The following is a 24,391-nucleotide window of genomic DNA, read 5'->3' on the forward strand; positions in this document are numbered from 1 at the left end:
TTTACCCTACAGTGGGCCATTATTTATTTCTGTCTAATTCATAAACCATCTCAGGGCTAAATAGGTTTAGCAGAGCTGGGTGTTGTCCCAAACATGCACTTTTTTAAATACCAAATGTAAGTATGCTATAAAGTTAAAAATGATAGGCTGAATTTACTGGGATTGCATTCCAAGACTGTAACGGCATGCAAGACTTTATGAACTAAACCATCTAGCAGACATTTATGTAAAACAACAAATCTGTTTATAAAAATGAGCCACTCCTTTCACCTTAAAAATGAACAATATTTATTTCACATGTAAATATTACATAGAATAGAAAAGAATATAAATATCACAAACAAAATACTTTTCTACCATATCAATAATGCTGATGTAACACTGTTTCTCTGGCACTGAGGAAAAAAAAAAATACAATTGAATGTATCACATGATGCTCATTAATGCCTGCTGCGAAACAGACCGAGAGTTGGAAATTTGATCCATGGCTTTGAGCATATTCAACAGAAATACTTTACTCTGACCAGAACAAATTAAAAGCAGTACTTGATACAAGCCAGACTTTGGTTAACATATTTTGAACAAAAATAGAAAATTCTTTTTCATTGATATTACTGTAATAATGTGCAAATTTTTGTCTGCGTATGTAGGATAAGTGTCTTAATCACTGATGCTAAAACAGGCAACCAAACAACATGATAAAGTCTGAACCACTGCCATTTTCAGACAAACCTGAATTGTGTTGCATTTAATTGTGACGACAAACAGACGCATACTGAATTAAATTACTGCATTAAACATTGGTTTTAAATCATTTTATATGCATTTTGTGTACCCACGTTGACATAATTAAATCTTTACCCACAGAGAGTCCAAATCCCAAACTTGGCCTGGTCTTCAGCAAAGTTGTGTATTTTTTTTTTGTTTTGACTATTCCATTGATACTTCCAGTAAAACCTTTGATTATTATATAAACCAAAAAAAGCAAGTCTGAGGACTTCAGCCAGCAGCTTGGAAAAGAGTCAGATTTTGGTGCTGGAAGAACCAAAAGTCCAATAGTTTGTCCTGAAAACCCCTCAGTGGAAACCCCCCCCACTGCTTTAGCATCTGGTACTGGAGCTCCTGCTACTGGCTTCAGTTTTGGCCACTAGCAGCCGGAGAGAATCTCCTGATGTCCGGATGATCTCCCTGCCACTAGGACAGAAAAAAAGAGATGCAGAGGATGAGAGTGTTATTTCACACCGTGGTAACTGAGCTACAGAAACTGCTTTTATGAAATGGTGAAACCTCAGGCTAACATTTATGCCTGTAGCTTCTATTTTTTTCACTTGATGTTAGTTTGACAAGGATGAATATCCTTTTATAGGCGTTGTATCAGTTTCAAATGTGTGTATAACTGCAGATTTTACAGTGATGTAATGGGCATATAGTCAATTGCAGTGTGGAAGTATATTATGTAAGCATGAACGATATTTATGTACATTCTTCCTTAACTTTAATGATCTAGTTATGTAATGTATGTAAGACTCTTGGCTTGGTCTGGATGCATATGATCCTTATAAGGAAAAGGTTTATTAAGAGTGAGACTCTGTTTCACTTTGCACATGTAATTCCTTTGCATCTATTTCAGTTTCATGAGTTAATCATTAACTTCTGCATATGCTGACTGTTTAGTTTGGCAGCAGATCCTGGATCTGGCAGTGGTGGTTGCAAGTTAATGACTTAACTTATATGTATGAATATGCAAGTACTCTTCCACTAATTTAATATTGATGGGTTATAATAATAAAAATGCATTTTCTTATTTTATGTAAGTTTGAATGCATTTTTTATCATCTTCCTTTTACCTGTAATGCAGAAAATATATAATCAGTTTCCACTTCATTTGGGACACCTAGCTTGTATATGCACTTATTGGTAATTTTATCATGTACTTTCTTGATCATTTTGGTGGCCTACTTTATGCAACCTAGTTTGTATTTTTCTGTCTATTACTTGGTGTCTTTTTTCACTAGGCTTCTTAATAGGTCATGAGCAAGCATCGTCCTGACTGAACATGCCAGTGCAACAATGATGTTTGGTGAAGAGGCTTCCTATAACCAGTGTTGGCTGAGTAAGTAAATATGAGCGCACACTCACATCTGGTAGTCCATGCCTACAAGACTGACTCCGTTCACAGCCAGGATACGATCACCAAGCCTGAGCTTCTGGCACTGAGCAGCTGGTGAGCCTGGCACCACTGACTTAATGTAGATCCCATTCATCCCCAGTGGAGATTTCTAGAGTTAGACAACACGCCGCAACAAATTAAAACAAGATTCATCAGCAGGTAATATAATTGTCTCCATTATATTGTATATGTCACCAAAGGACGAGATATTCTAGGAAAAGCAGGGGACCACCTCAGGCTCTCAATGTAGCCAGCATTAGTAATTTCCAAAAATTCTTGGCAAGGCCAAAACAAAGCCATTTACCACTTACTGAGCAATTTCCTCTAAAGCCTGACTACCACCCCACAACTCTATGCCACCTCCATCACTAGCAATCTCAAACAGAGTGGGTAAGCATTATAGCCCACCTTCATACATAAGGGACCACTATAATGGCCTAACGAAGCCAACAATTATTTTTAGGTGCAGCAGCTGCTGAGCAGCCAAATTTTGGAGCCATTAAATCTAATGCCAGTCATGCAAGGAGTTCAAATACAAAGGCTCAAGGAGATTTAGAAAGACTCAAGGAGATGTTTTTTTTTTGTCAAAGTGAGTTACCAGGGGGGTCTCCTGACTTATTACTATGACAGATTACTTATCCTTCACCTAAAAAAAACAAGAACCTGACACAGCTGATCACTGGGAAGCAAAATGTTTAGTCATAAAGAGTTTATTACAAAAGTTTGCTCACATGAATGTAATCAAGATTATAGGATTAGGTTCCTCATAGTACCAGCTTATTGAAAAGATCTTATGACAGTAAGATTATCCTGCCAGGACGTCAAAGCTGTATTTGGGAAGTGAACAAAAATTTTCAGTCATACGCTTTGATTTATGGCCACGTTCATGATGGCAGAAACAAATATGTACAGGGGAATCAATGACATACAATGCAATTTAGAAGTATTTAGACCAACCAGTAGTTGTTATTTTCAGTAATCCAGCACATTTCATTTTACACAAAGGGGTTACCATAGAGAAGGTCAGCTTCACTGCAGGAGTATTTCTATAATTTGTATTTATGAAGAAATTAACACAATCACGTACAATCGTCACTTTTTGTATTTAGTTGCAAATTTCTAACAATTTAAAACGATTTTAAAGCAGGGACTCTGGGTATCCCCTGGTCTGGTCTGTAATGCAACCAGTTTCAGTTCCTGCCTATTTTAGAATTTTTTTTTTCCTTTTAGTTATCTGTAGTAAGTTTTCTGTATGTGTCAGACTATGTTATGTCCATTATAATAGCATCATTTACTAGCCTTAATGCTTTAAGCTGTAATTCCTACACAAATCACTATTGTATAAAAATACATCAACCAAGTCTTTTATCTATAATTAAATATAAAATAGAGAGCTGAAACAACAACAAAAAATTAGCTGCTAGAGAAGGTGTTATAAAAGTCATAAAGTAGAAGATATAGCCAAAGAGGATAGGGTTTAAAGAAGACAAAGTAAAACAATTATTTTTTTCTCACCAGTCCGTCCACCAGTGCTAGGCCGAGGCCATGAGGTCCTCTTGACACTTCTACCGTGAACACCTCATCTCGCTCGTCCTCATCCTCTTCTATTTCTCTCATCCCATCTGCGTTTCCTCCAAGACCATTCTCTACACAGTAACACAAGCACAAATCGCTATGTTACAATTCCTTCATGTGGTTTGGACTTTTAAGTGGCAATGCATAGACTGTAATTTTAATGTATTGAATTAATCCTTTGATTAAAAATGAAGGCCTTTCATTTCTGTCAAGAGACTAAGCTGAAATATAAATTTAGCGCTATTTTCTTTAAAGTTCTATATAGGGTTGACAGATTTCAGTAAAGAAAATTCTCATCTTTCTTTTTTGCATTTTTTATGTAAAAGTTCATTATATGTTAAAATTGAGCCCAATAGGTTCAGTAGGCATTTCTATAGTCTTCAAGCATCAAGGCATTAATCACATGCTGTAATGGACTAGACAAGCAAGAGCATGGGAGCATGAAACTGCTCTTCCTCTGGATGCGCCACTGTGAATCTGATGTGCCTCCCCCATCGCAATCATCACAACAGCACTACAGCAGCAACAGTAACACCCCCACGTCCTAAAGCTGTGCACACCCCGGACCAGGACCCCAAACAATGGCTGTCCCGATTAAGATTCCACCCAGCAACTCGACTGTAAATTCCCATGACGCTTCATCCACTGCTCTTTCCTCTCCTGACATCACCACCTCTCTGTAGATCTTACTCCAGATTATAAGATTAACCTCACTACCAAAATAGCTTTAACATGTTAGCAAGGAAATGCACTTGTGTTAAACAGGTGCCTTGGACAGTATGAGGAATCCAGGAAGAAGTCAGTCCATAAAGAGCAGTCAAGGGGTGCATAGCAGATTAAATAATAAAGGCAATTAGTACAGATCAAGTTAGAATTATTTGAACAATAATTCTTTGTGAAAGATTATGGATGCATACTTTCCCCATACACGACTTAAAGCTTAAACTGCCCATGAGCATGCATTAAAGATTAATCCCCCATTAGTCATGTGCTGAAGAGACCTGAAATGCTGAAATATGTGTTGTGAAAAAAGCCTGTTATATTCACTTTTCATTACCTGCTGAAAGGTTTAGCCTGAGCTCCACTGAAGTGTCAAGCATACAGAAAGGAGCAATTCTGTATTATCTATTAAATATAGGTACACTCTTAAAAATATAATTACAAGAACAACTGTACCAGATGTATTTATTCCAAATGCCATGGACCAGAAAGGTTCAAGTGCTTCAAGTGCACACTGTCCTTCTTTAAATGTGACGGAATGCACTGAATCATATAGGTGGAGGCGCTCAGCCCATGGTGACAAGAGCTAATTGGGCTTGTTCCTCATGCTCTTTGCCTTCTTAATAATAACACCAATCAGAGCCAGAGCACACAATACCCCATATTTCACATCCATCCTCTGCATACCAGCATGACCTCACTACTCTGGCTGCCAAAAACAATAGACCTGGGGAGGAGATGGCCCATCCTTTGAACATGAAGAACACCCCACAGAGAGAACATGCCTCAGGCATTCTCTTTCCAGTCCAGCTTGGAAAGTTTGAAAGATGCTTCTTCAAGTCATTTATATTAACTGTTCTCTCAGCTCAGGCCTGAATTCAAGTGCTTGCTCATGTTTTCCTGCTACAGTACTCCTGCCTTCCAGCTGTAGGTCATGGATTTGAGCAATTGCTGTGAATGCTAATCTTCTAACGCACAGGATCCGGGCACTGTGCATGGAATAAGTTGTGTACAACTACTGTTTATAAATCCAATCAGATAATCGGTTACCTTTGGCGTTTTGTATTGCCTCTTCTTGTAGACTGGCCTCAAGTTCAGAGAGCTCCAGGCCTTGGGGTGTGTTGGGTGGGGTGAGTAGGCAGGATGGGTCCAAGGCCAGGCTTTTGTGTGAGCACAAGTCCATTTCCCCAGGCAGGCTGTTCTGGAGCTCCAGGCTCTTCAGTTTCTGAGACAAGAGTACTTCATAGGAACCTAGAGCATTGTGGAAGCCCCTGAATTGAGTTGGTGAGGCAGACAAGCACTGCTGTTGCTCTGCTATATAACCACATTGAATGGTTTGACTGGTGGATTTGATGGACCCAAGGCACTCCAGTTCTGAGCTGGATGGGGAAGATACTATTTGTGTGGCTTCCGTCACATCAGTGCTGTTGTCCTAATTGAAGCAAACAAATGTGAAAGGCACATTCATTACAGTGAGCAACTAAAATCATAAATAAACTGAATTTTATAGAAAGCAAGAAGGGTGGTTACGAGAGGTACCTGCAGTGGTTGTAGTTCATTTTTTATTTGGTTGATGGGGAGGCTGTGGATGAACTCCTGCAGGCTCTTAAGGTGGGACAAGAAAGCGGGCTCTGTGATGGTCTTCCCTAGCTCTAAGTGAAAGTTGCTGTTGGGTAGGATAAGTGGAGGATGACTGTCAAAGCTCTCCAGAATTTCAGCTAGAAAAGAGGATTATATCCAATTAAAGATTGTGTTAATAGTCAGAATTATAATGATTGTAATATACATTTACACACATCAAATATGTAACGGACATAAGGCTTCAAGCTATAGCTAAATTGTAGTCTTTGTCGCTAGTTAAGGTTTTATGACATATATATGTAAATATGTTCATAAACACCACATATTTAAAATAACCTATACCTCTAGGTAAGCATTTCTCTATAAGCCAAATTCTTACACAAGCGACAAGGATTGCAACCAAGCAAAATAATGCAGTTTCTCTAACAAAATGCCAACATACAAAAATAACATTGCAATTAAAGACTAGCAGTGAGAGGTACATCAGAGCGCTTAGAGTGCCACCCCTACAGTACAATGACAGACTTGGAGTTAACTTGTCAGTCAGCCAATGGGAAGAACAATCACATGGCAGAAGGAGTGAGTGAGCAAAGCACAGGAGAAATAGGATCCTGTATGTTGGCACTTTTAGATGCTCATTCCAACCACATTGGCACACTGGGGGGGTGTGTGTGTGTGTGTGTGTGTGTGTGTGTGTGTGTGTGTGTGTTTTGTTGGACTCACATGTTTGGAGGGCAGATACTACATCATCTGGGGAGGGGGTCCAGCTAGAGGGACAGGCCCTGCTGGAGTTGTATTCTCTCAGCATATGGTGAAGTTGTGCTGGATTGAGGTGAGGGAACTCAGCTCTAAGCGACATCCAAGAGGTCTACATACAGACACACAGAACAATAAAGAAAGCGAAATGAAAATCAACACTTTAGAAAGTATTATGTGCTCTTTTGTACTTTTTGTTCATTTATTGTGAAAGAGAATGGCAGGGTACAGAGAGAAAACACCACCTTCTTCTCTTACAACAAGTTGTTATATTTATACCCAGAGTGTCAAACGTTCTATTACTTACCAGTAATCAACCAGACACTTTTCTTTGCTCACATACAACTCACTTACACAAAGACACAAACCAAATTGAGGTCACAAAATTTTAGGGAGTGTTCAGAGGTCTGTGCTGAATATAAACAGAGAAGCTGATGACTGGGGCACTTCAGAGAAGCAGAGCAACTCTGGGAGGAGAAGTTGCCACAACATGCCAACTCATCAGAGGTCTCTTGAGAAAAACTCCCTTTCATTTACGCCAGTCACACACACAGAGGGGAGGCTATTGTGTAGGAGCTTTAAATCACATGCTTTAATTTCCAAAATGTAGGTTTGTTTATATGAGTACCTACTTACACCTGAGAACAGTAAGCAACGACTGAATACAGGTTGGTGTTTCCCTTTGCCTGATTTGAGAGCAGCTGCATGGTTACTCTTTATATGATGTGGTTTAGGGTTGGGATTTGTGTAGAGAATGCAGCACTTCCTAATATATAGAGCCTAAACAACAGAACAATAGATAGAAGCTTTGGCTAAATCTCAGCAAATCAATACTAATGCCAAAAGTAGCACCAGCAAACCATTACTAATGCCAGGAGTGGCAACGGATGTGTAAGGCAGGTTTAGAAATAGCAGATGGGAAAAAGGGTAAAGCAGAAGTGGTTGAGCACATTGCTGGATTATAGGCAAACCACAAAATGCCCAAGCTACATGGGTGGAACACTTAAAACCAGCCTCCTAGCAACTGGCCCACTCAACTGTTGTTTTTCTGAGCTCAGCAAGTCGGCTTCTGCTGATACGCAATACTGGGTTATGTTCAGTGACACGCGAGACGGCACAGATAAACTTCATCTCAAAATAAACAGCTACTATGGCAAAGTATGAGTAAATACATACATGTTACTATATACCAGACATGACCATACTTATCCTTGGAGAACTACTATCCCTAGGAATTTACTTCAGATTGGGGATTAGTGTACAGAGAAGTTGACCTATGGGACCAAGGCTGCTAAACTGTATGATTATTCAGCAAATTTAGTTTGCATTAAAATAAAACTGGTTATGTTAGGTGTAAAATGAGTACAACAGGCTCAGTCCTGAGTCATTCTGGAATTTGTGACATAATTGTTTTTTCCCCCCAGACACTCTACCCAGATTTATGTCCCAAGACCGAAAAACAAAATCTAAAGAGCCTAAGTGTAATGGGACGATTAGTCATTCATGTTTCACATAGGGTACACAAGAGTCAAGGTCAATAACACTATGAACTCATTTACAGTCCCTCCCCAGCACCTCTCTGACCTCACTTCCTCAGAGAAAATAAAGCAATTTGACAAACCTGTAAATCTGTTACAGTACGGATGTGTCCTGGCGACAACTTTTAATTTTTGAAATTCGTGTCCTATTAACACGATCACTTCCTATAGTTGTGATCTGTGGTGTGAAACTGCACAGAAAAGCTTCTTGAACTAACCCATTTACATTGGATTACAAGGGAAACTGGCTTAAACAGAATTACAAAATTACAAGTTACTGTTACAAGTCAGTGTCTCCACTATATTTCATTCAGGTGTTGAGCTCAGAGGCTGGTTCCACCCCCTCAATGTTCTTTCCCATCTGTTTTCACAACAAAGCAACTGATAAATTAGCTGCATGAGCAATACTTAAATACATCACTCACAACAAATTGGTCCAAGTCTTTATGTGGAACTACACAAACTACATGCCTCAGCACGCCTTCTAGAGTATCAGTCAGATGACGTCAATTTTAATATACTTTCTTGTCTTAGCTTTGGCACTTTCAGTGTCATAAAAGTAGTGTACAAAGTGTGCTCCAGTCATAAGGAAATAAATATGTATGAACTTTGTTATCAGACATAACCGTACCATTATGTCATACCATATTGAACCTGACACCTTAAGCGAGTAGCTTTGTTGGTGCTACATAGTCAGTGAAGCATGTGGCAATCTTTGTATAAACACAAGACATCTCAAGGGCTTTACAGTAGTGTTTATAAAATGTACTTCTGCCTGGGCTCCTTCAGGATGATCAGTGGACAACTATCAACAACCAGATATTTTTAGTCCAAATTATTTTCCCCAAATAATTTACAAATTTAAAGCAGGGATTAGTGCAGTTATGGTTCATTTAAGTGAATAAAAAACGAACAATTCTATTCAAAGTGCATGAGGTCTGACCTGTAGTAAATTCTCCTTAGGGGTGGCCAGTAGATTAACAGCTGAGGAGAGTTTCTGGAAGAAATCCACTGCCAGGTCGCCCAAACCAATACTCTGGGTCCAGTCCATCAACAAATCTAGGCTGGCTCGGATCTGTACTCCTCTTGACCACTGGTAGAACCCACCTACTGAACCTTCAAAAAGAACCAAATTCACATCTAATCACTATTCACTTGATCACTACTCATTTGGACACTAGTCAGTTGGACACATTTATTCACTGACTGTCACTTCATTCACTCACCACTTTTCAAGTATCACTTTACTTATAAGTATTATTACTGATCACTTGACTTATTGCTGCTTACTTATTTCTTTCTGTTTTTCTAATTTTATTTACTTACTTATTGTCTGATAATAAATGTCCTTGTAAAATGATGTGCCTTATACTGCTATGAAATAATTTACACCTCAGGGATCAATAAAGCATGCTCACACACACATACATGCTCGTGCACACATGCACGCACGCACACATTCTCTCTGTTTCTATGCTGAAATAATGAGGGTTAATAAGCCCTAAAATTCACAGACAAATCTCAGAATGTAACATTAGTGCAAGTACTACACTTGAAACTTCAAATGTCTAGTTATTACAGGTAAATTGTCTGTGCCTTCTTAACAGAATATTCTGCATTGGACAGCACTCACCCCTCTCCATAAGGATGTTGAAGAGTGAGGCATTGGTGAAGAAGAAGAGATAGGCCAGGAGCTGTGAGGATATCTCTGAGTGCACCTCAAAAGTGTTGAGCAGCTGTAATGCTTCCTTTAGGACATCCAGGACGTTGCTGACACCCACAGGCATGCATGGCTGTCCATTCTCAGAGAAAGGGTTACTATCTAACAATCCTGGTAGCACTGTATACAATCTCTGCAAAAATACAAGAGAAGAACGATGGACACAGTTTTATGCTGTATAACATCTGGTATATGATATAGTGATGAACACACAAATGAGAACAGCTTTACTTCTGACTGCTACAAACTGCTAATGTGTAGCATCTGCCATACAAGTCTCTGTGTAAATTGTTACTATAGAAACAATAGTGTATTAGAATGAGTGTCTTAACATAAACCTGTGATTTGCCATGCAGCCAACACTACTATCAGAGCTGCTGTTTTAGAAAATTAAGGAATTGAGAATTTAACAGCGCTATGGTATAAACATGATTAATAACTGTGAATGTCTTGCTTATTTGTATAAAGTAAGACTAACATCAAGTTGTAAATGTAACAGTAAGAAAAACAAAACAAAACAAAAAAAACATACAAGCAGTCAAAAGTAACAGTACTAAAATGGAAGATACCAGATATTTCTATATCAGTATTCTCAGCGGTGCATTATGACACTGAATCTACTCCAGGCATTGTATGTTCTATCTAGCCCACAGGAAACACGGCACAAGCAGACTTCCTTTCAGCGTACAGATTGGGGCGGCTCTGGGAAATGTCTCAGCTGCGACAGTCCATTGTTACCACCACACTAAAAGTCTTGGGAGTTGACAAGATAAGATGCTACTCCCAGCCTCTTATATATACCCCACTGATTCAATGACTTCATTTACAGATAAAAGATAACATTTATGATAGCAAATAAGGGCTAGATAAACAGACTAGACCCTGGTGGCATTTTTTTCATGCAAGAGCAAAAGTGATTGAAACTATGCAGTATTAATATGGTTCCTGTGGGAGGAAAATCTCAGTGTATACAGGAAACATGTAGGGAAGTTCTGTGGTTAAACACAGGGGTACAGCACATTGTGGCTTGGCTTTACTTGCCCTGTAAAAAGAGCTATGAGTAAAAGTCTGTTCCTGAGACCTTTGTAACTTTTAGCCCAATCATTTTAATGGTCATGGATTTGCTTTTGAAAGCACTCTCTTCTGACCTGCTACAAAGCCAAGAACACTGAAGTTGGAGAGGGTAAATCAGCCTGCCAGTGACAGTAACACTTTAAATACAGCACTGTTTACAGTATCCTAATTATATATTTTAGAGCATGGCTCCATATAAACCACACAGCCTAGGACAACCCTGGGCCTCTTTAAACTAACTACACTGAAGGTGTAAGAGGTCACTCTGGAAATAAGGTCTCATCACTTCCCCTCTGCTGACAAAGTTATTTGTCTTAGCCCAAGAGCACTACATCACCACATCTTAGTCAGACTTATCCAGGGAGACAAGCCCCTGAAAGAATATGGTGACTCTTGAAGTGCTTTAATGAGCCAACTATTGAAATCACAATGACTCTACATTCCTCCTGTCCCTTGAGGCTTCATCCAGCACAAAGCCAGGATTGACACACTACTTAAATTTTAGTAGAAATCAAAAGAGAGGTGGACACAGTTAGTAAAATCACACACACAAAAAAACATATTAATATATATATATAATATACACACATACATATAAAGTTTTTCATTGTGAATAATAATACAACTTCCTTAACCTGTGCTATTGGTGTTATCACCAAGCTGGACATCTCTGGCAAAAACAATCGTTGGCAATATAACATCCTGGCAGCTGGTTCATAAATTCCGGCCTCACCCCAGTTTTACTCGAGTTGTGAGTCACCACACAACAATACCATATCAAAGCAGAAGCCATTTTCCTGAGCTATATCTGTTAAATATTGTCACAGTCAGGAGACCATTAACCACAAAGCACTAGGTTATATTTTAAATCACTCTGATTTGTAAGTCTTTCCAGTTCTCTGTACTGGCTGTTTGGTAACGACTGCAGCTCTCTTCCTGAGCAGGAAACAGACTGTGAGCTTTGGGGACTGTTTGGCTTTATATTCATAGGCCACAGCTGCTTCCCCATTAACTGAAAAGCATGCGACTGATGAGCCACTCTGTCCTTCCTGTTCATTCTCACCATGTTACAGGCCTCACCAGGACAAAAATCGTTGCAACCACATTTTTAGTGGGGTGCAAATTTTTCTGGCAGTAACCAAGAGCTTTCCAGGAAGCAGGTATTTGTGTGGCTGCATAGGCAGAGCCAGCATACTAACCATAGTCCATTGTCCTGTTAAGCAAGTGTTTCTCACTGCACTGCAGGTGTGGCTGTGAGCAGTGAACGTCATGAATCTGCTGTTTGTAGTGTTTATTGTTTAGCCAGCAGTTAGTGCAAAAACAAATACTAGATACTGTTTACGGGTGTATAACTCGCAAATAACTATCTGTTCTGCATTGCCAAAAGTAACCTGAACATATAGTTAACTAATTTCTGTTTGAACAACATGTAACATGATGAAACAAAATATGAGGTGAAAATAGAGTTTGAGACTGAGAAATAGTATCTCACACACACACTAATCCAAATAGTGCATTGTTATCCGATCTGGCTGTGCAAGTGTTTGGGTGTATGAGTGTGTGCTTACTCTTGTAAGGTAATAGACAGTCTGCTGGAACGTGAACATTATGACTTCCTCTAGGACAGTCATGGCCTCCTCACTGGCAATACGTGTCGACAAGATCTGAGAATTTAACAAGTCTGTGAAGAAGAACAGGCATGTCGTTAATCTCTACAGATTCAGATTATAAAATAATTTAAGAGTTTAAACACTATTTTAGTACCAAATGTAAAGTACCTTAAGAACATTAGTGCAACAATATGTTAACAATATAACAAATATAGAATAAAACAACAATTTCAGTTAAAATATCAATGATTGGTGGTGGCATTTCATTACTGTTTTATGTATGTGACACTGGTATGATTAATACATCAGTCATGCTGTTTGTGTTTAACCAATCAGCCAACCAGCTGTCGTTATACTTACCAGTCATATTTATACATAGCTGCCAAAACTGAGGAGAAAAATCTAACACTGCTAGCAAAGTAAGGAAAAAAGCTGATAAAGCTATGGAAAAATGCTTCCACGTTATGTAGGTTTCCACGAGACTATCAAGATAATAAAAATGGAATCTTGACAACCATTTCATATCCACAGCAATAAATGAGCAAAAATAATTTGCGGTAAAATAGGAAACACTATTTTAAAATTAACAATAAACACTTCTGAGCCATGCAGAGGCATTACACTGTTGTATACTTAGGACCTTGAAGGTAAACAAAAAAAAAGTAATCATTCATTTAAAATTTATACATTAATTCAATTACATTTGAAGACATTTTAGAACGTGATGGATACCTTGGGATTAACTAGGCCTATTATTTTAAGATTTTCAAACAAACCAACGGACAATTTGTAGCATCATAGTGAGTTGAAAGAAAAAGTACCTTTGTCTTTCTCTTCATCTTGCTGTGTCCATGGCAAGAGCAGGGGCACCTCATGCTGAATGAAATGCAACAGTTCAATGGAGTTGGCCATCCATAGCACGAGCGGTTGCAGGCCTGGAATCAGCTCAGCCATGCTCAGCAAAGAAATCTCCTCTGGCTCTGTCTGTCCAGCTCCACTACAGCACAGAAAAAAAAACACTAGTCACACACTCATAACACCATTGTATTGTAGACTACTTAGCAAAAATCATATAAGTGAGTAATAAAGTACTGCCTCTCTCTCTCTCATATTATGTATATATATATATATATATATATATATATATATATATATATATATATATATACACACACACACACACACATACATATACACATACACACTCAAAAAAAAAAAGTAACGTAAAGATAATTTTGTAAAATCCAAATAAGCTTTACAGATCTTTATTGGTAAGGGTTTAAACTATGTTTTCATACTTGTTCAATGAACCATGAACATTTATTGCACATGTACCTGTGGAACAGTCCTTAAGACACTAACAGTTTACAGGCGGTAGGCAATTAATGTCACAGTGGCAATAATTTAGGACAGTAAGGAGACCTTTCTACTGAGTCTGAAAAACACCAGAAGAAAGATGTCTAGGGTTCCTGCTCAGCTGCGTGAACATGCCATAGGCCTGCTGCAGGGAGGCATGAGGACTGCAGATGAGGCCAGAGCAATAAACTACAATGTCTTTAATGTAAGACGCCTAAAACAGTGCTACATGTGTCCCCCAGACATAATCGAGAACTTGCAAATGCCTTGGTGGAAGAGTGGGGTAACATCTCACTGCAAGAACTGAAAAATCTGGTGCAGTCCATGAGGATGAGATGCACTGTAGTACTTAAAGCAGACCAGACATTCTCCTTTAAGATCTTCTGGTAGAGAGTAGAATTAATTCAGTCATGAACAGTGACCTTTATTGATGCAAGAGAGGCCTGTAGGTCCTTTGATGTTGTCTTTGGCTTTTTTGTGACTTCCTGGATGAGTAGTTGCTGTGCTCTTGGAGGAATTTTGGAAGGTCAGCCACTTCTGGAAAGATTCAGTACTGTGCTGAGTTTTTCCATTTAGAGATAATGGCTCTCACCTGTGGTTCTTTGCCAGAGCCTTTGAAATAGCTTTGTAACCCTTGCCAGACTGATGTATTTCAATCACCTTCTTCTTCGTCATTTCTGGTATTTCTTTCAATGTTGGCATAGTGCATTACTGTTTAAGACCTTTTCACAAACTTCATGCTGTTGGAAAAGTTCCATTTAAATGTTGATTTGATTGAACAGGGTTCCCAGTAATCAGGCCTGGTTGCTTCTAGTCCAGCTGATCCCCATTATGAATGCAGTTTCATAAATTTGGGGTAAATTAGTAACCGTGGGGGCAAATACATTTTGACACAGGCCCAGTTGGTATTGGATAACGTTTTGTTTCAATAAATAACATTATCATTTAAAAACTATATTATGTATTTACTCAGGTTGCCTTTGTTTTATCTTAGATTTTGTTTTAATTTCTGGAACAATTTAGTATGAGATGTACACAAAACCAGAAGAAGTCTACAGCACTGTAGATATTTTTGTTTCATTTTTGTAAAATAAAAGACATAACATGAACAAGTTGAATATAAGGAAGTTTAAATCATAATGACATTAAAGTTGTTTTTCGTCTGCTTATATTCGAGCTATTAATCTCTTCACTTCAGCTGCAACATGGAGGGAAATGATTCAATACTCAGAGGTGGCTCTGTGACAGACTGATTTATTCCTGGGGTACACTCTCTCAATATATGCTGAAAGCTGAGATGTGGCCCTAGCAATGATTAAAAAGAAAAAAAGTAAGTCGAAAAAGAAAAGCTCTCACTTGTCTGGCTGAAGCACTGCAAGCTCCTTTGTCCGCTCCTGTGAGGGAAAAGGAAAGCAAAGCTTCAAAGACTTTATTCAACTCATAACCAAGTGAGTTCTGAACCAAGAACCAAGCAGCAAGAACATGAACCAAGCACTTACAATACAAAGCAAACAAATGCCATGTACAAGATATAGTGAGATTTGTGATTTTTCCTGTACTTTCTAAATTCACACTCACCCACATGGCAAGCTGAATCTGGTTTGCGATTTGCAGCAACAGTTTGCGGAAGTTCGTCATCTCCCAGCTAGCAGCTGAATGCTGAATGCACAAACAGAGCAGGAAGGCTGGAATTAGTTTGGGCTCCAGTCCTCCAGGGTCCACCATGGTGAGGATCTTCTCCAGCACCTGGTCCTCTTGGTGCAGTTCGTAGGTAAGAGAAAGCACCCTCTCGTCTGGGTCCGTCCAGCAGGTTCTGTGCCTTCTTACAGAGGAACCACAGGTATTACAGGGTAAGGCTGAAGCTGTGGGAGAAAGACTGGCCATCCAGGTAGGTATGTGTTGGATGTCAGGTGCTGTGGGGTCCTTAAACATGAAGAGGTAATGTTGGCCCAAGCCTATTAGGTCACCTGGAAAGAGTTCGGCTTCGCCCTTTAACTGCACACCGTTGTGGGTTACGGAGGCTCCATGGAGGGGTTTTAGTAGGGTTGCAGTTCTCCAGCTGCCCTCAGCTTGGGTTCTGGGAACATCCAGGTGCTGCACGCAGCAGTGTTGGGGGAGCACGTCAGGGGCATAGAGCACCACATTCACCTTCAACTGCTCTCCATCCTCACCATGCCCAGCACAGCAGCCAAACACACAGCTGTTCCCACTCATCAGGTAGATCACAAAGTCCTGGAGAAAACCAGATACACAAGACTTTTAAACAAAATTACTTTAAGTGGCTTGAAATTAGATCATGATGAACATATTCAAATGTATTAAGCTACATCTTTAGAACCATTTAACCAGTACCGATGATGTTATTATATATTCATTGCCAATGGATTTTAAAACAACATAATTCACATAACACTGTTTAAAAATGATCTCATAGTGCCCCAGACCTTTTAGTATTCCTTAGAAATGGATGTCATCAAGAAGGGACGTACTGTAATCTGACAGGCAATTTAAAATTCACAAGCAAGTAACAATGCTTCCTCAACCCAACAGGTTGGATGTTAGTAATCCACATGATTTGTTCTTTATACCATTTAAAGATCTTTGCACCAATACTATTCTTCTCAAGTGATGTTTCATTTGTTACTAGAATGTGAAAAAAAAAACTCTGATCCCTCCTTTAATTGAAAACAACATTTTCCTGAGAACCATATATAACCAAAAGTAATGTATTCATTTTCCTGTGAAAATGGAAACAGTGGCATATGAAAACGACGGAAATAGGGACTAAACAAATACACAAGTGTGACTCTTAAGTACTCTTATCATGTACCTTAAAGTGTTCATACCAATTAAGATTTATTTTGCCTCCGCTGACCCCAGTTTAAGTACACAAGGACGAGCACTACCTGCAACAAAATTACAGGTAGGAGTGTGGTCTCATCCTTGTGGAATGTTAACTCTTGTTTACAGTAAGATCAGCCTTCAGACAGCGCACACACGGATATAATCATAACATAACGAATTCAGCAAGGTCAAACAAACACACTGCGGCAGGCATGAATACATCACCAATAAGTGCTGTGTTAAAAAGTAACTCTGGCCAGGCTGTGTTTCCCAGTGCAACGTGCACCCATATCAACCCACACAAGCACACTTGCATGCCCACACACTGCTTTGCATACTCAGCAGCATTCACAGTGAAGAACAAACAGTGCAGCGATAGTTTCCTCCTCATGGAAGTGGACTTGGTAACACTCTGAAAAGTTCCGAAAATAAATTAAATCACACCCACAAAGATGGTTAAGGTTATAGTATGAAGCTAATCCTGCTTTTTACTGTTTAAGCAAGAAAGAGGAAGTAATGGAATAGTGTATACTGGCTTGCGATGGGAAAAAATGTGTTTGTGCAGGTGCTTTATTATTCATTCCTCGGTAAACCTGTAATCTGTTAGCTCTTGGCACAAGATCCAACACGACAGAACATTCCCGTCATGAGTTCTGCCAGAAGTCAACTAGCTTTGTGTATAAACTGAAATTTGGCAGGGCCTATTGTGACTCAAGCTGAGCTTCCCATCCCTGAGTGATAGGTGAAACCCAGGAGGCCTAAATATCATCTGTGTTCCTTACAGATTGCCTGCTTGGCTCAGTTCATTCAGACATCACATGTGGCACTCCCTCTCCCAGGTCAGCCATACAAGCAACACATTCTCTCAGTCTCTGGAAGATGCTCCTCACCTAATTAAAGGACAAATCTTCACTGAAATACATTACATTTGTTTATATTGCAATTCTGGTACTAATTCACTGGTTGGTGCTATATTTTCATTATTCCCATTAGAAGATAGGAGGACACTGCTAGAACAGTTACCGTGGCATTTAATAGGAGAAAAATATGTTGTTACCTCCAGAAAACAAAAGAGCAAGAGCTTTTCTCATTCACCATTTCCAGCAACATATTAATGTGAAATCTAGCATAGACGTTGTGGAGGCAGCAAACAGTGGACTGTTATGCAATGAATGCAGTGCAGCATATGGTGCAGATGTGCCATGTAACATCATAGACTCGGCTTGGCTACTTAGCGATCGAAGAGATGACAAGTACAAGGATGGAGATGGTGGTATTTACATCAAAGTTGAAGTTTTGGAAGCTGATATATTTGAGCAGAATTTACAGACGATAAGTTGAGAGAGCTGGACAGACTAAATGACTAATGTACTGTTGCATGGTCTCTCTAGGCAGAGATGAAGCAAGGGATAAATCCCACTGGTGCCACTATCAGGAAGTAGTCAACAGCAATATGTGTAAAGTATAAAGCGTGTCAATGAAAGAAGTATAAACAACAAAAAAGTGAACTCAAAAATTTAATTTAAAAATAAATATTGGAGGTCATTGAAAATCACATATTAATTATAAAGGTTAATTATGCAAATCATTCTGAGCAAATGTTTCCATTCAATCTAAATTAATCTGGAAGTGATTGATACCATGGTCAAAATCTTCATTTTGGTTCATGTGTTCATGGTGATAGAAAACATTTGCACTAGGCTTGTGGGATTACTACTACAGCCTGTCGGAACAACCTAATCACAACCTGATGGAACAAACCTCTGAATAGTGTCCATCAAACTGTATGCATCGAGAACATAGGGCAAAATAATATTTTACAAAAATGTGATGAAGGAAGCTTACTTGTCTGTGGCTGTAACCTTGAAGGAGAAGAAAGTAGGGAAAATCGAAGGGCGGGTGGATGGAATACTGTGTGGTGTTGTCATCACTGCTCTCCGTCTCTTCCTTCTCAGTGATGAGGCAGCGTCCCTCCAAGTCAGCTTCGGCCTCTGGATCCTCCTGCAGAGTGCCTCCTTTATTAGCCCTGCAGGCCTCCTTACTCATGGCAGAGAGGTCCATCTCACTCAGGCTCCTCCAGATACCAATGCCATCCACATCCCCACTGCTTTCATCCACAAAGAGTGACGTGACCCTTGAGTGGACTTTCTGTAGTTTCCGGACTTGGGCATTGAGGCCTGGAGACAAACATGGCAGAAAGGTCGAGAAAAGATTAGTTACATGGTAGTGGCTCTCCTTTCCAACACCGTGAAGAAAATCACTAATGATAAAACAGCTTATGGAATTATTTTAGACAAATGAGAGGTTTTGGGCAGAAACTGGTAGAATATGATCAGATATAAAAGAAATCTTGAAAAATGATTTTACTCCATTATTGTTGTGTTTGAGGAAATCCTGGTTATAATGAACATATCGGCCTGGCCAGGATAATATGAGGAAATCATCCTGAAGCACCTTTATAGCATTAATATGCTTTAGAAACCCTCAACACCAGTAATGCCAGCATGAGTGAGGGAAGTGCAGGAAATCCATAAAAGACCTGTTCACTTCCACCTAATACAATCCATGTGTGAATGGGACTGACCCAACACAAACACCATTCAGCTTAACCCCGGGGCCATTAAGCACCATGGAATGTTCAGAGGCCATGCTTTCACACCGAGGGCGTTATCGGCCGTGGAAATGGGCGTCTGTCCACATTGTTGTGAGCAGAGCTGGTGGTGACATACTCTGTCTCCCTGGTCCCTGCTCCACCAGGGAGCCTAGAGAAACCCCTAAGTACTGTGCCAAAGACAACAGGGACAAACATTCTCCAGAGTACAGGAAACAAGCTCAGATGGAAAGGAAAACAAGCAAGCACTACACACGTTCTTGGTGCTCAGGCACAATGGGAAAGCCCAGGGTGAAATATCTGCATCTATCCCAATAAAATACTTCTAAGAAAAACCACTCTGACCACTCTTTCCCCTTAAATCTAGGGATGTGTATCGATTTTTGAATAATTAAATCAAATTCAAACACTGAAATTGCTACTTAAGTATTTGGTATATTCTCTACATCCAAAGGAAGTCAGTGAGAATATATGAAAATGAGAAGCCACATCAGGCAATATTCTGTTTCCGAGAGCATCATGATAATACTCAGATAATACATTTTCAGTAACTGGGTTACTGGTACTGTATCAACGTCACAATTTAAAAGATTAAATGACAATGGACAGAAATCAGGTACGACTAATGTGCAGATTAAGCTTATTTCACATCAGAACTGATTCTGCATGTGTGGTACATAGCGACCCTTCTGCAACACTGTTCCTGTCACTTGAACATTTATTGGTTTAGATAATAAATTGTGCAAATATCTGTACTGGCCATTGGATTATTATAAACATGCATTACTATAACATGTACCACTGTGATCTTCTTGCTATCCAATGAGATCTTCAAAAATATTACCCAAAATATCAGTGGTAGCTTTTTAAACTCAGTGGCAGTTATAATTTTCACAAAATTTAAATTTTAACAGACACCAAAGATGTATGATATTACTCTATGACTTTTGTGTCAAATATTGAGCTGACATCCTTTAAAACTTTTGCTGTATGTTTTTCCCTATTCATTATTTCCACACAATATGTCTGTCAAACAATAATATGTGCACTGATATAGACAGGAGGAATACAGTGAGAAATAAAACTAGAGTATGCAGAACTAAAAGTGCTTATTTTCCCTCTCTTTGAGGATAACTGAATATCCGTTCATTAACTCTTACAGTCAGAATGAAAAGATGCACGAGTTGCTCAAACATTATCTAGCATAGAAGTGGTAGCAAAGAGACTCTCGGTCATAGGACTGCCACAGGGCCACTGATGATTCTTAACCCTAATTTACTCAGAGTTGTTTTTGCCTCTTTTGTAATTTTCTTTATATAAGTGCATCTGCCAAATGAATAAAGTGATGGAATACATGTAGCAATGCCTAACCCCAGGATGAACCCTAACATAAGAAAGAAAACAGCAGTGCATTTCTGGTGGATTACAGTACCTGCAGTGATTGTGTCTCTGTCGTTAGCATTACGATCTTCAATATTTGTTCTTTTGTGGATCTCAAACCTTCTGCAGAATCCTTCTTTGGGTTTCCAAAGGGACTGTAGTATGAGCGGTTTCTCACTGTCACCAATGACCCGAAGGCACTCTGTCTGCCACTGGTGGGCTATCCCAGTACGCCCAATCACATCACAGAGGACATATGCATCTGGATCTTCCTTTTCAAGGCAGTATCTGTACAAAAATAAAGTAAACTCACTTGTGACACAGAATATATTATAGATTAAAAAAAAAGCAAAATCAGCAAAAAAGTTAATATGTATTCTATTCATTCATTCATTCATCTTCAGTACTCTCTTTTTCCTGGGACAGGACGCACTGGATAAGGAGCCCTATCCTGGGCGCAAGACAGGAATACACTTTGGATGAGACACTAGTTCGTTGCAGGGTATATATGTGGGAGGAACCCGTTGTAAACCCACATGGCTATGGGAGAACATGAGAAACTCCACAGAGACAGTAACCCAATCTCAGGGTCAAACTAGGGACCTTGAAGCTGTGTGATGTTAAAGCTACCCACCATGCCATTCTTTTTTTTGTAACTGGTAATGTATAAAAGGATAGAACTGATTACCTTTCCAGGGCCTCTTTAACCAGCTCCCTGGCGCTGGAGTGATTCGTGGCCAGCACACTCTTGTAATTAGCCCCCTGGCAGATGTCACTGCCAAATATCTTTAAGATCCCTGGGGCAGACAGTTGACTGGACAGCTCAGAGGGGTCATCGTTCGACTCCAGATTTCCCTCAAGGCGTCCAGGTCTGCTGTCCCGCAGAAGTGGACTCCGGTTAAACGCTGTGGCCAGCTTGTTGTTGTGGCGGCGGATCTTACTTCTGGCTGGCTGCCTGACAACAGCACTCTCAGCAGATCGAGTCGTGCATTCAGATGTGTTGGATCTAAAAACCCAAGTGAGGTAGAAGGATAACCTTTAAGGCTTGCCACCGCTATGCTCATCTCCACAGCCTCCATCGACAGGAAAATAAGTACAGCATTTATTTAAAAACATTCCAAAGACAGTGAACCAAAGACAGATTCCTTGGCACCAGGATCCTTCAAAGAGCGCTTTGTTTTTCATTCCAGTAATGAAAAACTATCCCCCCCCCATATGAAATGTGTGCAGTTTAATTTTCTACAAATCTATGGTGAAAATATGAAACGAATGAGCAAAAAACTTGGGCAAAGGGCTTTAACATAAAATGTTTGTAAAAAATATGTGAAAAGCACAAGAACTGGACAGAAATATTTTACTTCACCAATCTTTGTATTCACAGAATTAGTCGACATATTTGTCACATAAACGGAGTGTGATGAAGCAAATGCTGAGACATTTAGAAAACCATTTGTTCTATCATCATGAATATCTGGAAAAGGTGTATACTAAACAAACAACTTCATAACCTTTTTAAGTCTTAAAAGTGATTGGTCTGTCTCTCGATGATCTCACTTGGACAGTCGATTACATTTGCTTAAAACTGTACTCAAATCTCATCCATCATAAAGTGGATAACCTCACCTGGATATTATAAATATTATGCCATTGAAATCAAAGGAATGACCCTGATGCTTACACTGAAGATCTTCCCAGCACACTTAGCACTGCTTGACTCTATAGTATACAGTTGTAGTAGAGCAACGATTCGTAATCGCACTATCCGGCGTCATCCTGAAGAGGATGGGCTCCCTTTTGAGTCTGGTTCCTCTCAAGGTTTCTTCCTGTCCTCTCAGGAAGATTTCCTTGCTACCACCGCCTCTGGCTTGCTCATTAGGGATGACTCTAAACCCAAAACTATATCTGGAAATGTGTAAAGCTACTTTGTGACAATGTACAAAATTAAAAGCGCTATTTAAATACACTTTAACAATATTTTAAAAGTCAAGGAAGGCCAGAATCCTAGAGATGTGTTTCCTCTTCTAACATAACACATCGAGCTGAAGTTCTTGAACTGATTTGTGATTAAAGAGGTGTTTAACTCGGCAGTGTTGTTGTTTATAGCTGCCTTAGTCAGCACTATAGACATCTCTCATTCTGCCTTCTGATGGTTTCTCTTTGTCCAGCATTAATATGAAGATTTAAGGACGTTTTGATAGCAGTCTGCTTTACCTTTTACTATTTAAAACCATGACTTACTGTAGAGAGCCATTGCTGGGCTTCCTCCCCAACGTTGCGAGCCGTTTTTTCGGGGACCGGATTAATAATCCAATCGGAAATCCGAGGGTTTGCTTGTTAAACTGGTTGCTTCGGTCTTCGGAGATCATTTTCCCCTCACAGCTGGATCCTCGTTCAACAACTGGGGTAAAAACTGAATGCTTTGAGGTGTAATAATGATTTTTTTATATATATAAACGCACGTTAAGATCCGCTCTTTTGAAGATTCAGACCGCGTTGGTCCGCTTTGACACTATTTTCCATTTCGACTCGCAAATTCAAGATGTTTTCTCACTGCTACCTACATTATTGGAAAGGACTGCTTTGCATTCACGAACAATTATTCCGTCCACGAGAGGAAAAAAAGAATGTCCAAAGAAAAAGAATGAGGAGGAAAAACAAGACGAGGTGAGTGAAACCCTGAACTCAATGAAAGAAGTGAAATCTCCGAGCTGTCCGTTGAGAAGTGAAGCACCTCTGTGAGCGCGTTTGAAAAGTCGCGTGAACAGTTCCAGCAGCGCGCTCCCACCATGACGTCATGACGCCCAAACAGGACGGGGCGGGGCCAGACTGGTGTTAATGAATGTACATAAAGTTGGATGAACGGAGACGTCATGCACTGTTAGAGGCCAGGTGAACGATTAATAAGGTTTTTAAGAATATGCAGTGACTAGCACAGTGTCCGTTTCCTAACAGTGGAATCTGGGCTATTTTGCGGAAAAGGGAAGGGTGGGAAAGGATATCCTTTAAACGGGCGGGAAACAATGCAACAAATGCAAAGAAATAGCATTCTTCATTTAGTCATATTTAAGGACAAATCATATGCATTCTAAGAGTACCAAGATCAGTAGTTGGCGTTTTCCCCCTCAACAGAAAAGCAAAGACGTCTGGAAATAAACGCCCAGTCACATGTAAAGTATACCATCTACTGGCAAGACCATGTCAATGACATCTGTCTTGCAATGCCATAAACCATAGTTCCGTACATTTGGCACAGGTACATTTGGTTGACCGAGAATCATTTAAAAAACAAAAAGGTAAATAACAAATAAATAAATTAAAATTTTAATTATTTGCTTAATTAAGGCTCATCATTGGGGTTTTTTTTGGGGGGGTGATTGTCCAAGTCAAAATCAGACCAATTTAACTGCGGTTCTGAAATTGAGGGAAAATTACAAATCTGATGAGAAAATGCTATGC

General features: G+C 39.5%; 1 protein-coding gene across 2 annotated transcripts; it reads right to left on the reverse strand.

Annotated features, from left to right (window-relative positions):
• Positions 1-264: 264 nt before the first annotated feature.
• radil2a (Ras association and DIL domains 2a) lies at positions 265-23,731 on the reverse strand. 2 transcript variants are annotated; one of them, XM_017492678.3, is made up of 16 exons: positions 23,174-23,722; positions 21,624-21,941; positions 20,988-21,223; positions 18,790-19,121; positions 15,679-16,332; positions 15,457-15,494; positions 13,566-13,741; positions 12,703-12,815; positions 9,974-10,193; positions 9,284-9,456; positions 6,770-6,914; positions 6,005-6,183; positions 5,516-5,897; positions 3,686-3,816; positions 2,140-2,279; positions 265-1,194 (listed from the first exon to the last, which is right to left on the reverse strand). In XM_017492678.3, exons 1-16 carry the CDS (start codon positions 23,299-23,301, stop codon positions 1,101-1,103), a joined length of 3,459 nt encoding a protein of 1,152 aa, XP_017348167.1. In that variant the 5' UTR covers positions 23,302-23,722; the 3' UTR covers positions 265-1,100. The 2 variants fall into 2 exon arrangements, with proteins under 2 accessions (XP_017348167.1, XP_017348175.1); XM_017492686.3 differs by lacking the exon at positions 2,140-2,279 and having other exon boundaries at positions 23,174-23,731.
• Positions 23,732-24,391: the final 660 nt, after the last annotated feature.

Source organism: Ictalurus punctatus, chromosome 2 (genome assembly GCF_001660625.3).
Source record: "Ictalurus punctatus breed USDA103 chromosome 2, Coco_2.0, whole genome shotgun sequence".
In the NCBI taxonomy this organism is placed as follows: domain Eukaryota; kingdom Metazoa; phylum Chordata; class Actinopteri; order Siluriformes; family Ictaluridae; genus Ictalurus; species Ictalurus punctatus.